The 16016-nt window shown below is 40.4% G+C and overlaps 1 protein-coding gene across 1 annotated transcript in view; it reads left to right on the top strand.

The window, feature by feature from the left end:
- The window catches only part of GOLIM4 (golgi integral membrane protein 4), a gene marked incomplete at its 5' end in the record, with an annotated part of 18047 nt that extends 5833 nt beyond the window's left edge, over positions 1–12214 (top strand). Inside the window, 9 exons of the mRNA XM_010194906.1 lie at positions 2064–2231; positions 3729–4061; positions 5304–5542; positions 6775–6854; positions 7348–7460; positions 8642–8809; positions 9526–9594; positions 11612–11692; positions 12042–12214. Coding sequence (XP_010193208.1) covers positions 2064–2231; positions 3729–4061; positions 5304–5542; positions 6775–6854; positions 7348–7460; positions 8642–8809; positions 9526–9594; positions 11612–11692; positions 12042–12200 — 1410 coding nt within the window. The remainder of the gene's footprint in view (positions 1–2063; positions 2232–3728; positions 4062–5303; positions 5543–6774; positions 6855–7347; positions 7461–8641; positions 8810–9525; positions 9595–11611; positions 11693–12041) is intronic.
- Positions 12215–16016: the final 3802 nt, after the last annotated feature.

Raw genomic sequence — 16016 nt, 5'->3', positions numbered from 1 at the left:
GGGAAAGACCAGGAAAGTCCCTCATAGACTAAATATATGAAGAATCTTAATTTCCAGTACTAAAATACGCTGGCAGCTAATTTTAAGCTCTTCTCCCACTGGCCACATTAGGTACTTGGTATGTATTTGCTAACATCTGAAATTCCCTAAGGGCAGATGTAGGGTCTGATTTAAGGTTCACCAAATCCAAAGGGAAGCTCCATATACTTCTCCTGGCTTTGATTCAGTTCTTTAATTAGAAAACCTGTGTCACACAAAGCCTTGCTATTTGCAAGCAGAATGTGGCATTTATCATATGGAGTACCTTTCCTTCAAGAGAAGAGTCTTGCACAGTCTTTTAGAACAGAATGTTTTTAGCACACTTGCGTAGTTTCTCCTGCAAAGCAGCTACAGAAAGTTCACAAGGGATTATTGCTTAGAAACACAGCTCAATAAATGTCCCCTCTATTTTTCTGAGTATATTCTAGACATTAAATATCAGTAGTCGATGCTGCACTAATGAATTTGTGACCTGAATCTTTAAGGCATTGTAAGCTTTGTACTTTTCCATAGCTTAAACAGCCAGACAGATTCCTTATGTATTTTTATAAACCCTGTCTTTCTGTCAGTATTAATACCTTTTAGGCTGTGGCCTTGAATCACAATGTTCAGCTTAGCAACTCGTGCAGCGGAACAGAGTACTTGAATTCTGATCTGTTTAAATATCCTAGTATGTTAGTCTCTCTGCATGGTCAGCAACTGAGTAAAAAGAAATAAGACCTGCATATTAGTGTTACGTTAAGTAAATACTATTTTTTCCTCTAAAATTTCTCATTGGACTCTCCAGCAGTTAATCAGGAAGCAGAAGTATCCCTCTGGAATGACAAAAGTAATTACTGTGCATTCTGCTTTGCTTTTAGGCCCGTCTGTTTTAATGGATGCCATAGTCTTTTGAAGATGCTTCGAGGTGCGTCTGGCTTCAGAGCTGTTATGCATTGCATCATGTCAATCTGTAGCACTGTGGATATTGTTTTGTATGCGTATTATGCATTGTACCTCAATGCATCATGCCTGTCTGCTGTACTATTGATTGCTATGATACCACATAACACACAAAATGACATACATAGTCACTGAGTGTAAACTGCAGCCAGTTTTTAACTTGAACTTTAAAAAGGATTATGAAGTGCACCTCTGACGCCAGAACAGATAGTCAACACACCCACCACCTCCACTGGAGCAACACAGAAACTCTCTTGTGGGGCACCACCTTTTGTATATGCAGCTGGTCAGCTTTTATAAATCCTGTCCATCTCAAAAAAATTTGACTTTGTGGGACAGTCTTTCTTGGAACATCTCCTGTATAGACAGGAACTGGTGTACCAACCAGTTAGATCCTCACACTGGACTTAAAAGCTTTTTGAAACTATCCTCATCTTGTACAAAGATAAACAGCAAATCAAATTACAACATTTTACTGCTGCATTTCAGGAAGGCTTTAGAAATGTACGTTTTTCTCTCTTTTTCTTTTTTTTTTTATTCTTTTTTTTTCCTTGCCCTTCACCAAAGGTGTACTATGACTTTCTTTGCCTCAGTTCTGTATGTTGACTGTTGTTTTGTGTAACACCTGTCTAAGTGTTGAGAATTGGGCATTTTCATTATGTATATATGTACTTTAAAGCTACTGTTTCTAAAAGAACTGCACTTCTTTCTACCAGTAAAGGAGAAGCTGTGGTGCTTTTGATTTTCCTTGCTTTAGCCTGCCACAAAAACCCTGCATCATCCCCTTTTGACAATTCTCCTGCTTGGCATGAATAAAACAAATCTTCATCTTTGTCCCACAGAGATTTTACTAATATACTTTGTATGCATGTGCACTTTGGCTGAAAAGATCGTGACGAATCAATGCTACTCAATGCGTGGAAACAACCAGTTTCAAAAACTGCCTTCTCCTCCTTGGTATTTCCTCTGATGTGAATATCGAGTCTTTCTACCATATGTTTTGCCAGCAAGTACACTCCGAGGTGACTACATTTTATTAAGAAATTGATTTGGACACACTATAATTAATGTCTTGACTTTAGTCCCAGGTGGAGGAATACAAGCAGTTGAAGGACACGCTCAACAAAATGCCAAGTTTCCGCCAGCCTGAGAAGTTAGAACGGCCGAACGAGCAGCTGGAGGTGGGAGCACCATCTCCCCACAGTGACCTCCCAGTGCACCATGAAGCTGTGGCTCCAGAGCATAAGGAGGTACAAAGTACTGCCTGGCTACAGACGGTATAGGAAATGGTTCTTATTCAGCAAAATAAAAAATTTCAGCAGCGTCGGGGAAAGGGACCTGGGGGTCCTGGTGGACAGCAGGATGACCATGAGCCAGCACTGTGCCCTTGTGGCCAAGAAGGCCAATGGCATCCTGGGGTGTATCAGGAGGGGGGTGGTGAGTAGGTCGAGAGAAGTTCTCCTCCCCCTCTACTCTGCCCTGGCGAGACCAAATCTGGAATATTGTGTCCAGTCCTGGGCCCTTCAGTTCAAGGAGGACAGGGAACTGCTGGAGAGAGTCCAGCGTAGGGCTACAAAGATGATCAAGGGAGTGGAGCATCACCCTTATGAGGAGTGGCTGAGGGAGCTGGGTCTCTTTAGTTTGCAGAAGAGGAGACTGAGGGGAGACCTCATTCCTGTTTATAAATATTTAAAGGGTGAGTGTCACGAGGATGGAGCCAGGCTCTTCTCGGTGACAAACAATGATAGGACAAGAGGTAATGGGCACAAACTGGAACACAGAGGGTTCCACTTAAATTTGAGGAGAAACTTCTTCTCAGTGAGGGTAACAGAGCACTGGCCCAGGCTGCCCAGAGAGGTTGTGGAGTCTCCTTCTCTGGAGACATTCGAAACCCGCCTGGACGCCTTCCTGTGTAACCTCATCTGGGTGCTCCTGCTCCGGCAGGGGGATTGGACTGGATGAGCTTTTGAGGTCCCTTCCAATCCCTAACGTTCTGTGATTCTGTGAAAATGCTAGCAATGTGCTCAACTGCTGATAGAAGCGTATGTTTTAATTGTATGCATTTGTCCGTTCTTGAGTAGAGTAGTAAGGAACAGTTGCATCTTACTGAGTAGTAGAAAAATATAGTTATGGTGACCTTTTCTCACATGACTGTAAGTGCACTTAAAACTGCTTTATGTAAGCTGTTTTAACAAGTTTAAAAAAATCTTATGAATAATAAGCAGTTTCTAAAACTTTAGATGTCTCATGTGGTACAGAAAAGCTTTAACAAGTTCTGAAGAAATTGTCTTTTCATATGTTTTATAAAGTTTCAGTGGCACACTTAAGTCAGTATATTTAAAACTGGCACAAGCAAAGTTGTGGGTACAGTCTGGAAGTTACGTTATCAGCTGCGGTTTTGTTTTACAAAAGTTTTTGGCCAGCAGAACTATAGGAAATAAAAATACAAAGCTTCCTTTGTAGATACAGAACTGTAATAGGTTTTTTGCCCTTCAGATAAAATGAGGCTTAACCTACTTTATGATGCAATTGTACAATACCTCGCGTACCCGCGCAGAGCCAAGAATGAGGTATTGATACTGCTTGGCCAGAGGGGCAGCTTGTTCCAAAGCAGGCATTTGGCTCTCCTGACTACAGCTTCACGACTATAGGCTGGAATGTAGCCAGCAATATCTGGTCCTTGGTTCTCGTAGAAATACAAAATCTGTAATATCTTCTGCACACATAATCTTGAGTATGTTTTGCAGGATGAGAAGCCAAAAGAGAGAGAAGAAATAAATACCCAGGAAAAAGAAGACAGAGCTGAGCAGCTTAATCTGCAGAGAAGGGCTAATGAGGGCCACCATGCCAAAGAACTAAATATTCAGGAGCAACAAGAAGCTGGAGAGGATGATGAGCAACGTGTTGATCAAGTTGAAGAGGAGCGCAAAAAAGAACTTGAAGAGGAAGAAATGGAGCAGGCAGGTCAGCCTGAGCGCTTAGAGGAGGAACAGGATCAAGTACCAGAAGAACATGAATGGAAAAAACAGGAACAGAAAGAAGAAGAAACCAACATGTTGGGTGATCATCTTCATTCAGAGGTATGGAGCTCTTTTCTTTTCTACTAACTGATTAGATCTGCTGTTTAAATGAAGGCATCTCATATAATTGCTGGCCCTTTATTGCACTCGCCTATTTCTAGGTAAAATCAGTGTCATGTTATAGAAAGTCTGGGATTCGGAGTACTCTTTGGTTTGTAGATAAAATTGTCTTGTTTATGGAAAATTTGGGATTCAGAGCACTTGGATCCATGGGATTCAGGCTTAGCTTCAGCACACGTATACTGTAGTGCTTGCCAGATGCAGCTTAATGAGTGTTAATTCTGCTAATAAAAAGCAACAGATGGAAAAAAAGAGCAGTCAGATTGCATCTCATCTCCTACTTTAAATTTGAGACCTGTGGTAGCTGGTGGCTGATTAGAACGAGACTTATCTTTAACACTTTGATGGAGAGCTGTCCTGCCTTACTAATTTGATGCATCACAGCAGATTGCAGTGTATTTTCATGTCAGGTATATCTGCCTTCTGCAAACACATTTCCATCTGAATGTTTGCTGTCATTTGACAGGAAATTTTAACTTGAAGATGAACATTCTTAAAATAGCCAGGGGAAATCACAAGTCTTGCTCTTTGCAGCTCTAAATAAAACCAGTGAATCCTGGATTTACATTCTATATCACGTCTCCAGTGGAAAATGTATTTTACTGATCTCACCTTAGGCTTTGTAAATGCTTACTCTCCTAGCAGATTAATTCTACAGCTCTGGTGTGATGAGAAGCCATTGTTGGAGAGGTGCAGTGGATTAGAACAGCAGCAATAGCTTAAGCTGTGGAACTGGAGTTAGTTTAAGTTACGGCTGACTGTAAAAAAAAGAAATGTGCAGCGTCTCACTTAAGGCCTAATGTAAGCCTTACTGAAATTACCAGATAAATCAGTGGAAGCATATTTTCTGTCTTAATCGTCAGCCATCAAAACTTCCTTTTACTGGTTATATGTTGGGGGGGTTTATTATTACTGATTGCGAGAAAAGCATGGCCTCCCTCAGCCCATTATCAACTCTTCCTTCCCCATGTCCTCTGCAAACACCCCAACATTTCCAGTCTGTGGTCAAAAAAGTAATTAAACTTTAAGCAGAGACAATAAAACTTAAAGTAACTTTGCTGTAATTCTACCTATTGCATGTAGCATCTGCATAATTTTCCCTCTTGTCTCGCTCTTTTTCACGCTTGTTTCTGATCATTGAAAAATTGTGATTAATCTATGACTGACATATTGCTTTGACAGATAACAACAACAAAAGCTGTAACAAAAAGACATAAGTCAGCCTATGAACAGCAACTAGAGCAGCAACATCTTGGAGCCCAAAGAGCAGAGGAGGCCAATCAGCTGCGAGAACATCAGGAATCACTACACCAGCAAAGACTGCAAGGACAGCTATTACGGCAGCAACAGCTTCAAGAAAAAGAGCTTCAGCTGCAAAAACAGGCAGAACAAGGAGAAAAACTCTATAAAAACCGGCTAAGGTTAAATTCTTTTACGTGAGTTTGTCGTGGTCTGTACTCTAGGTTTTATGGCTGCTGCCATATCACCTTTGAAAAGAGGGTGGTTTAATGCTATAAAGCTAGACTGCCCAGAAAACAAATTCAGTGAGTTTCATCTCCTTCTTTCCAAGGATAAATCAGATTGGTATTTTAGTGTTTTAAGGTGTTTTTCCATCTTTCTTTTTTGAGGTTTTTGTTTGTTTATTTGTTTTTCTTTTACTATGGAAGCCTCTGAAGTCTGGAGTAATGAGTGCACATTGCCATGCACATCCTTGGAGGAGGTTAGGGGCTGCTGGCATACAATGTCTCTTGTCTTGAAGCTTGCTTTAAATTAGTAATTATTTTCCACTATGCAGCAATTATGATCTTACTGAGGAGCTCAAGTATCAGATATACATTAAAGTGCCTAAGCTAAAGTTCCTCTTAAATGCGAGATGCTGTTTTTAAGTAATTCCATGAGGACTTTCTGGGTAAGAGTGACTGGTATTATTTGCATTCTAGAGACAAAAACATGATTTCAGGAGAAACCAACACCCTGGTAGTGTTATAAAGTTATTGTGAATGCAGTTATATTAGTGATATTGTAGCTCCTACATGCCTTTCACCCTCCCTGTCATATTTCCTTATATTTCTCCTTAGTTTAAAATTGTTAGTGGCAATTTTTTGTCTTTTGGCATCTTAAGCCCACTGAATTTTCTTTGCTGAAACATTGAAATATTATTAACTTGACTCATGTTCTAAAAGGATTTTGGTATGAGAAAGCCTTTCATAAATTGATAGTCAAAATATTCAGTCCTGTAAGAACCACACAAGTAAACCCCTTTCAATATGAAATCTAAAACTGCTTAGCCAACAAAGTAACTGACCCACATAGTCTGTCTTTAAGACCCCTTATCTGAGGAGTTCTTTGCTTCCAGCTCATAGTATCTGTGCTTTGAGTATGGAATATACTAGTTCAGGCGTTTTGAAAGTACAAGGTAGATCTTACTGGTATACAGAGAAATACAATCACAAAAGTTAGCATAGTAGGACAAGGAAGTATTTCTTCTTCCAGGAAAGGTGATGTGAGAAAATATTAGTTAATAGAAAGCTAAACTGGAACCCATTCTGGCAGGAGCTGTGAAAGGCAGAGATGCAGTGGAATCATTTGTCTATTAAAGCAAAATAACACTTTTTTGAAACTGAGATGATGTATTTGCATTTAATTTTCTCAGCCAACAGGCTCATTATGATAACATGGACCATGATATTGTACAAGGGGAAGAAGAGCAAGGTATTCAGGAAGAAGAAGGAGGTAAGATAAAATTAATGTCCCTACCATGTTCACAGGTTTCATCTTTCATGCGAGATTTTAATACTCATTTTATATCATATACAGTTGGGATTCAAGTGAAATATAAACTTGCAATTTAAAACCAGAAGCTCAAATAACACTGGCTGAACTAAGTGAGTGAAATACAGGTATTACTAAAGATGATATCCACGTTCCTGAAAGGAAACGTGCCCTCTTGATTGAACTGCTGCGATAGAGCTTTGTGGATTTTGGTTACATTCCTGGCTTTGTCTATGATTTTGTTTCATCTCCTCAAATTATATAACCTTTTAGTGTTGGTTTTCTACTAGCAGTAAAACAGATCTGTTCTCATTATCTGTTTATGTAAGCTCTTTAGGTAAAGGCTGCCTACTGCTAAAAGCTGTATGGAAGTTTCTATATAGGAGATTCTTTCTTAAAAGGGCTAACTAGAAACTGCTGTAATACAATAATAATAACAACAAAAATTTGTCAGCTTATGGACGTGACAACCAGCACCAGGATGAAGGTGAAGATGATGATCAAAATAATGCAAATGAGCAGCAAGAACCAGAACATCAAGTAGAAAATCAGCAGGCTGATGAGTCAGTGAGTATGAATTAAGATGCTATGGATTGCAGTTGTTACTGAAGTGAAAACCCAGAATCTTGTCTAACATAATTGCATATTATAGAACTAAGACAAACCAGAGGTCTGATAGGAAGACAAGTTTGAGAGTTTAAAACTACATCTATGATCTATTTAAAGTTATCCTTACTGATTTGGGAAGATATCAAAAAAAGTTTCCTTGTTGGAAGCAACTTGCTTTTCTACATTCCTTTGATGAAATTAGGTGGAATAAAGGATTCAGACTTAGCTGGGACATGAATGGGTAAACTTGGATTCAAAAAAATAACAGGAATAACTCAGTGGTCAGTCAGAAAGAGTGGTGATGGTATTTTTCATACTAAGAGGGCAAGAGCCAACTCAAGGGCCACTGAAACCAGCCTGGATTCAGTACAGAAGCATGAGGTATTGAAAGAGGGTGTACCTCAGCACTGGCCACAGCTGTGATATTGACTGCATGGAGAAGCAGGAGATTCACTCCTGTGCCTTTCCCCAAGTTCTGTCTTACTTGGTATTGCAGAACATCGAGCGTGTCATCTTCACTGCCCTCGCCCTCAGCAAATTATGTTGTATAGTAAATATTTCTAAAGATTCCTTAACTTGCCAACTATAAATATATCGAAATGCTTTGTCAGAGTGATGAGTAGAACAAAAATGCTCATTTTCTGAATGGCAAAGTAAAATGACGAGTGTTGTTTTCTTTTGCTTTATTATAAATGTAGACAAGGTCAATATTGCAGGACAGACTGGTTCTGAAAGATCACATCAGCTCTTTTGAGCCATGAGCATTTAAACTCTTTATCTCTTTTCACCTGGTCTTATCAGACATTGTCAGTTGTCAGGTAGTCAATAAACAAAAGGAGTTCAAGAGCCCATGTGAAATAAGTCATCAGCTTCAATCTGGTTTTTAGCAGCTATACCCATACTGCAGCTCTGTCTGTGTTCAGTGCTGGAGTGCTTTTTCTTTCAGGAACTGACACTTCTGTATTGGCTAGGGTTTGTTCTAGTGACCTCTGATACCCATAGAGAGATTCCTGTTGATTTCAGTTGGTGTGGAGTTAGCTCTAACATAGCTCATGGTGGGGTAGCTTTCAAATGAAATAAAATATAAAAATACTGTGAGATAAAAATATGTTTTTAACATTCACTTCGGAAAATTACAGAAGGCAGCCATGGAAGATGTGAACCCTGCTGATGACCCCAACAATCAGGGAGAAGATGAATTTGAGGAAGCTGAACAAGAGAGAGAAGAAAATCTGCCAGATGAAAATGAAAAGCACAAGCAAACCAGTCAAAAGCAAGGACATCCTGGAATGGAAGAGCACCTAGTGGTCAGTAAAGGGAAAGGAAGCCTCTGTAGGTCCTCTTTAAAGACAGTGTAGCACAGCTTGGTGAGAGAACCTGGAACTTTGATTATTTTTATTTTTTTTAAGAACTCTTTTAAACTGTACATGACATGTGGAGGTAGAAGTGTGGAATTAGTCCTGGTGTTACACTGGTACGTCTTTCATCACTGGCTCCGCTCAGCAAGGTTCTGTAGTCTCATAGTTCAGGGCCCCTGTATTTACCTTCACACAAGCCCCTGCAAGAACAATCTGCACGTTCACGCAGTTTCCTGACAGCACTCGATCAACTGTAAGCACTGGTGTCACTTGCCTTCTATGGCCATTCCAGTGAATGCTGCACATTTCAACTGTGCTTGAACTGTAAACTCCTCTAGGCAGAGATAATCTGTATTTTTATAGCATTGGTCTTTAATGGTGTGCATATTTCATTGTCTTCCTGCTTAGTATGGAAAGCCTTGTTTTAGTCTGTGAAGTGATTTTTATTATAACCATCCTGCTGTCTGGTTTTTTTAATTTAGAGTAGTTCTAAATCATGTGGTCAGGCTATCATTAGTGCTAATGAATGCACTATTACTTCTTATGCTATTGTTACTTTAGCTTTACATAAAGTTTTAGTTCCAGAACAAGAAGCTTTAACCTTCAGTCTTCTAAAGTTAATAGGTATGCACATAGAGCTAAATTTCTATATAATCTTTCTGCAGATGGCAGGGAATCCTGACCAGCAGGAAGATAATGTGGATGAACAATATCAGGAAGAAGGAGAAGAGGAGGTAAGAAAACAGATATAAGGCATATGTGGACTCAGGTAGCATAGCACGTCGCCATTAATGTTCACTGTTGGTGTCTTTTATAGCTGCAAAATGAACTCAGATCACTTTGTCTGACTTACGAAGCCTAGGAAGTCATTGCCATTATTCAGTTGTCCACTTCTGGACACATTTAATGTTATTCATGCTTATATGCTGCAACCCATTAGTCTTCTGTACAACACAGTATTAATTGTGCAATAATTGAATTATATGAATAATACAAATGATAAGATTAAGTCATTCACCATGCAAGGCAAAATTCCTGAAAACCTTAAGCCCTCTGAAGGTCACTGAAAACCTCATTAACTTTGCGTCTCTAATCACACACTGCTGCTCTGGGCAAGCTGCTTCTTTGGCCAGTCACTCTTTAGCGCTGACTTTGATTTATCTGTGCTCCTCCTAAGCAATCCAAGTTATGTCAGCCCTACTATTCATGGAGTCAAACAGTCGGGAAGCTGTTAGCACATTGCTTTGAACTGGAGAAGAGGAGGGGAAGGGACTTTTTCCTTTGTGTGTTGGATGGCATGCTCGTTATGCATGTGCTAGCATAAGCTGCCCTGCAGTTCTTCAGTACATATCTGATCAATTGCTATTTTCTACTTCATACATAATGATTTACAAAAAGCCATAGAAATGGCTACTCATTACTCCCTTCTGGGGAACACTTTGTCTAGATTAGCTGGTACGCACTCAGAACTCACCAGTTCAAAAGGTGGCTACCTAAATCAAACCAGGTCATTAGGAACTGGGAATAGCTGACCTTTGGCAGTTACTCTGTAGCTTACAGGAAGTAATTTAATAGACGTTTCATAAAGCTCTAATACTTCCAGTAAGCACACTGAAGAGTGAGCAGTGATTGAATGAGCAGTCAAGAAAGAGTGAAGATGCTGTAATGGGGAATAGTTTCTTTAGTAGGTTGACTCAAATGTTGCTGTTCAAATTTTCGCATACATCCCTCACAGTGATCCAGGTTTGATGGCTCTCAGCAATACCTAGCCCCAGAGTTGTGCACAAGCAGCTTTGCCTCCTGAAGCGACTGCTAAATATACCCTCCTGCAGCTGATGTTGCTGAGGAGGCTGTTGCTGCTTTCAGGAGAATGTGACTGCAGCTGCTAGAGGGAGGGAGCCCTGTGGAAAGCAGCAGACTCATCCTTGCTCTCTGTGGCAGGGGTAGGTGGCAGCACTGACTGGAGAATGCTTCCCAACCAGGTGAAAAAGCTTTTTTTTTCTCTCCCTGGGAAGAGCTGTACAGCCTCATAGAAACATCTTATCCTGCTTGCAGGACAGCGTTTGAAGCAGATGTGCATAACAGCATTCTCCAAAACAAAATCAAATTTACTTTGAAGCCTGCCGCTAAACATAATGACATGGAGGTGATGAAAAGTGCTGACATAAAAGAAAGAATGATAGATCACGATCAGAACATCTGGAAAACTGATTGTGTGGCCTGCTCTCTCTCCAAGGATAGAGTTGGAAGAGATTATTCTTCACTCCCAATCCTCCCTTGCTTTTTTGTGGTTTCCCAGGAGCAGTTGGCAGGCGGCTCACTCAACTGCTAGGAAAATACAGACAAAGTTCCCATTAAATACCTGCATCGCATATTGGAACTGAAATAGTTCTAGGAGTCCACAGTGGGGTGGAAGTGTTGGTAATGACTCTTTGCTGTGTCATGACACTCTCACTATGAAGGACAAGGAGAAAATAATATGTATGTATGTAAAATTAAAACATGGAATGGAAATCTAAATGTGTTAGCTGATGATGAGAGGGCTTGTGAAAATAGTAGTTAAATGTGGTGTCAGAGGAAGTGAACTTCCTGTTTATTGGGTGGTTGCGTTTTTCCTCCTTTACCCTCTCCGTGCCCTCTCCTTCCTTTCTTTTGAATCTTCGTTCTGTAGAAGTGTAGCTGTGAAAGTGTTTATGCCACAGGCTATTCTTGTAAAGAAATTAAAATATGCAGAATATCTCTGCTTTCTAGATCCAGGAAGATTTGACTGAAGATAAGAAACGAGAACTGGAACGCAATGCTGAAGAGCCATATGGTGAAAATGATGAAAATGTAAATACTGTGTAAACCCACCGACTCAGTGACATGATCAAACCCTTAACACAGCTGTGATCATGTCACAGTGACATGATGTATCAATGGTTGTAGCTTGCTTTAGATCATAGACTTTAAAATTTCAGATGTCCCAACTTCCTTTTGCTCATCCTTCCTCCCCCACATCCATTTTTGCTGCCTGGAGGCCTTTGGAAATCTTTCCTTATTTCTGCCCATCCACACTAACAACTCCAGCTGACAGTCATGTTTTCTTTGCCTTAATTTCATCTCGTTGCTCCAAAATAAGCCATAAGGAAACCAGCAGTTGCACTGAATTTGATTTTTTTTTTTCTTTCCCCTCAATCAGGCAGATGAAAAGAATAACAGAGGGGCAGATCAAGAGCAAGAAATGCAAGAAGAGAACAACCAGAAAGAAGTTCATGAAGAAAATTATGAGGAGGAAGAGGATGAGGAGGAGGAAGGCAGAGCTGTTGCAGCCAAAACTCGTAGACGAGGGGAGATGTAGCCGTCTTCGTTTTTTTGCAGAACAAATTTCTGTTTCTTTTGTTTTTAAACAAACAACAACTTTTTTTGGATATTTAATTTCAAAAAAGAAAATTGTTTTACACTTTTTACTTTTCTAATAGGTGTTCTGATATGTTTATATGAATATGGTATTTTGATACTCTAGATTAGGATTTCTTTTCTATTAAAGCTGTACATAAACAGACATCATACAGGTTTAATTCTTCATAATTCCAGGCATGTTTTATAAAGGCCGTTTCTGAATTCGCCTCCACCATGTCCAAGTCTGACAGATGTTTGGTCTAACTTCAGGTACATTCAGCATCCGAGAGAATATTCTAGTGCCTAAACCCAGTCGCCGTTATAGTCACTCCCACTCTCAGTGTCTTCCTCAACACAACTTTTACGTCTAACAGCTGGCCACTCTCCTGGCCATGGCACGCTCTGCGGTGCTCGTAGCGGCCCACGGGTCGTGTCATTCATTACAATCTCATGAGATTCTTCATATCCTTGAAGATAAGCACATGCCTAGCTGTTTGCAGGACCGGGCCTTTTATAGGTTCAAAACAGTTATAAAATATGCAAGTTTTACAAGCCTTCAAAATACAGCCAGGTTAACAGCTGTTAATTTTGGCAGCTGTTTATATACAGTTAAATTATGCATTTATTTTGATGAGCATACCTAGGTACTTCAATTACATGCACTACATAGCAGATAATGCAAATGGTGGTGTGCTGAGACGAGATGTGAGCTAGAAACCAATTTTGACTTGAAGATCCATTATGCCAAATCAAAACACTACAGCTGTCGTATGAATGAAGATTTACAGAAGGAACAATTTTGTTGTCCTATTTAATATATAAAATATGTGACTGGAGAAATATAATTACATCACCTCAGTGACATGCTTTCTGGAGACTGGAGAGAGAGTTAAGGCATGTTCACCGAGTTGATGTGATTGGTGCAAGATGTTGAACTAAGGCCTTTGCCTTCTTTTACTTATTTATTTTTAAGTATATGCTGGAAGGATTTCTGTGCCCCCTAGTGTGCAAATCAGACTGGAGACAAATCCCACAGAAGTTTTCTTGAACAGCAAACATCTCTAGCACTGCATGCCAAAATGTAAGGGGGTGGGGTGGGTGGGGGGACAACACAAAAACTGTGCCTTGGTAGGCTACTATGAACATAATCACAGTGCATGAATATATACAATATTTGTATTGGTACAGACCCTAGTTATTTAATAGATGTTAAAAGCAGAATGGGAATCTGGATTTCCTAGGCTATGCCTCATTGCTGGAAATGAGGCACGCAGTAGCTCCCCATGAAAGCGTGCATTAATATATAAAAGGAGAGGGTTTGGGATTTTTCCCTTTTAAAAATAATTATGCATAGCAGTGGTTTTAGTTTAACTTTTTATATGAATGTAATTTAATTCATTTTTCTACTAACTCAATTGTATTATGTTTTATAGTTGGTTTCCGTTCTTTGCAATTTTCCTAAATGTTTCAGACACCGTACTTAGGTTTCATAGGAATATTTTTGTCAGCGAGTATTTTGGGTTTTCTAGTTATCATAAATCAGATTTATCTTATGTATAAAAAAGTTTACATGATACTGTAAAATGTATAATATGTACATAATCTTCAGAATACGATTATTTTGGTAAATTGGCCTGTATTTTTAATGTCACGGTCCCAGTATTTAATTATATGAGGCATAATAAAACTTGACTGCAGTCAATAAACTAGAATATCGTTACTGATCTTTCACAAGTGTGATGGTTTGTAGTTTTCCTAACAATGTGTTCATACTCGACAGAGCACAGCAGAGACTGGAGGGAGCTCAGGGCCACGAGCATTTTCAGGGTGGGAAAGCAAGGTCAATGTTAGCAAGAGCTGCAGCTGGGGTCCTTCTCCAGCTTGAGCAATAACGCATCTTTGCCTTTGGTATCACATGTGGGTCTGTGAAAGAGGAGGAGGGAGAGTCCAAGCTCTTTTCTGCATGAGCTTCTCACACAAACAGGGCTGGTTGTCCTCTCCTGCCCACACCATGGTGCAGGAAGCCACTATGGTCTCCCTGGCAGAGAGAGAAGGCTGCAGCTGAAGGAACAGATATATAACCAAATATGAAAGGCTCCAGCTTTTCATGGTACCTCTCACACCTATAATGAGCTACATGTGTCAAGCATTTATGTTAATGGGTTCAACATTGCCCGTGGAGAACAGGGACTGCCTTCTGCCATACAGTGCAGAAAAAAACCCACTTCCAAAGTCATCTGCAGGTACAAACTATCGACCAGCACAGCACCTTCACACCAAAATAAGCTGCTGCTGACTTCTCTCCAATTGTTTAAGCGGTTTGCTGGCCGCAGATGAACTTAAACAGATGCTCACACATTCTGCTGGCTGCTGGACCCTGCTATTTCCAATGCCCTGGGTTTATTAAGCAGTTTTGGTGATACCCTTTTGTTTGCTGTCAGGCTGCAGGGTCTCAGCTGGATAACGTGGCTCCAGCAAGAGTCCAGAGTGACAACAAAACTGCTCAGAATGAGAAGCTGCAGAATAAGGGTTCCTATTGTGCCTTGTACGAGCCAGTGTTCACAACAGATGCAATATTTACTTCAGCAAGCATCACAACTCCACAGCTAATGCAAATAGGCCAAGAAAGTCTTAATGAAAGCCTGTTCTGTTCTTAATCAAGGGCCTATTCACTTCAGACAAGAGTTATGTGACTGAAGATCAACTTTCTGAGTAGGACGTCAGGCTTGGCTGACACTAGCAGTGTGTGACCCCCATAACACACCCCCAGCCACCACTCTAGCAATGACCGAGGGTGCTTTCCCACGACTCCTTGCCCAATGTTGCTCCATGCCAGCACCTCAGAGCTCAAGCTGACATGACTCAAAATGCAATTCCTTGGTTCTTCCAAAGTTTTTTGCAAAGCCCAAGGGCAAACCTCATGAGACCTCACACAACTGCCTGCTCTGTAGCTGCTCACCCTAAAATGATTCCACCCTCTTTGCCCATCACACATCACTTAGACCCAGACCTTGGGGTCCCATTTGGTAGATGAACTATCCGGTGGTTGGAAGGTGAACCCACATAGCTGGTTCTCATTGATATAGGATGTCTTCTAGGATACATGGAATGCTGAATGCTTTGGTAAATCAAGAAGTCAATGTGTTTGTGCATAAAAATAAACTGAAGATGGCCCATAGCTGTGGCACTGTGGGCATACAGAATGAATAGCGGAGGGAAATGCTCTCAGTTTTACTGCTTACAGAATGTGACTTCAGCATGATACTGTGGCAAAGAGGACTGAGAGTCCCAAACCAACAGTGTGAAAGTATGAATTCAAATGGAAAAGCTACATCACTTATGGATTTGGCAGCAGCAAGACAGCTATTGGCGTGCTATGACCAGGTCTAGCATCCACTCATCAAAATATCGAGCATTCAGGGAACAGGGTGATGGGAAAGCTCAGCTTACAGAACGACTGTTCATGCCACAATCAGGTCTGGAAAGAATTATCAGGGTGACCTGATTGTAGGCTAGGAGAACCCACAGAGGCAGCCAACTGGGGAGACAGGAGTCCTCAGTCACCCAGTGAAAAACAAAAGAAAATCCCAAAATAAAATTCAGGCCAGAAATACAATGTAAATAATGAATAATGGGGTTAAGTAGTCATTGCAGCAAATATTTTAAGGGCTGTGATGAATTCTTGATCACTAGACATCTTTTAAAGGACTTTCTAGTTCAGCCTCAGCTTGGGCGTCATGAGAGAAGTTCTGTTGCCTGGGATAAACCAAAAGGT

The sequence above is a fragment of the Mesitornis unicolor genome, unplaced genomic scaffold, assembly GCF_000695765.1.
Source record: "Mesitornis unicolor isolate BGI_N332 unplaced genomic scaffold, ASM69576v1 scaffold26001, whole genome shotgun sequence".
Lineage (NCBI taxonomy): Eukaryota > Metazoa > Chordata > Aves > Mesitornithiformes > Mesitornithidae > Mesitornis > Mesitornis unicolor.
This window is presented reverse-complemented; position numbering and strand designations above follow the sequence as displayed.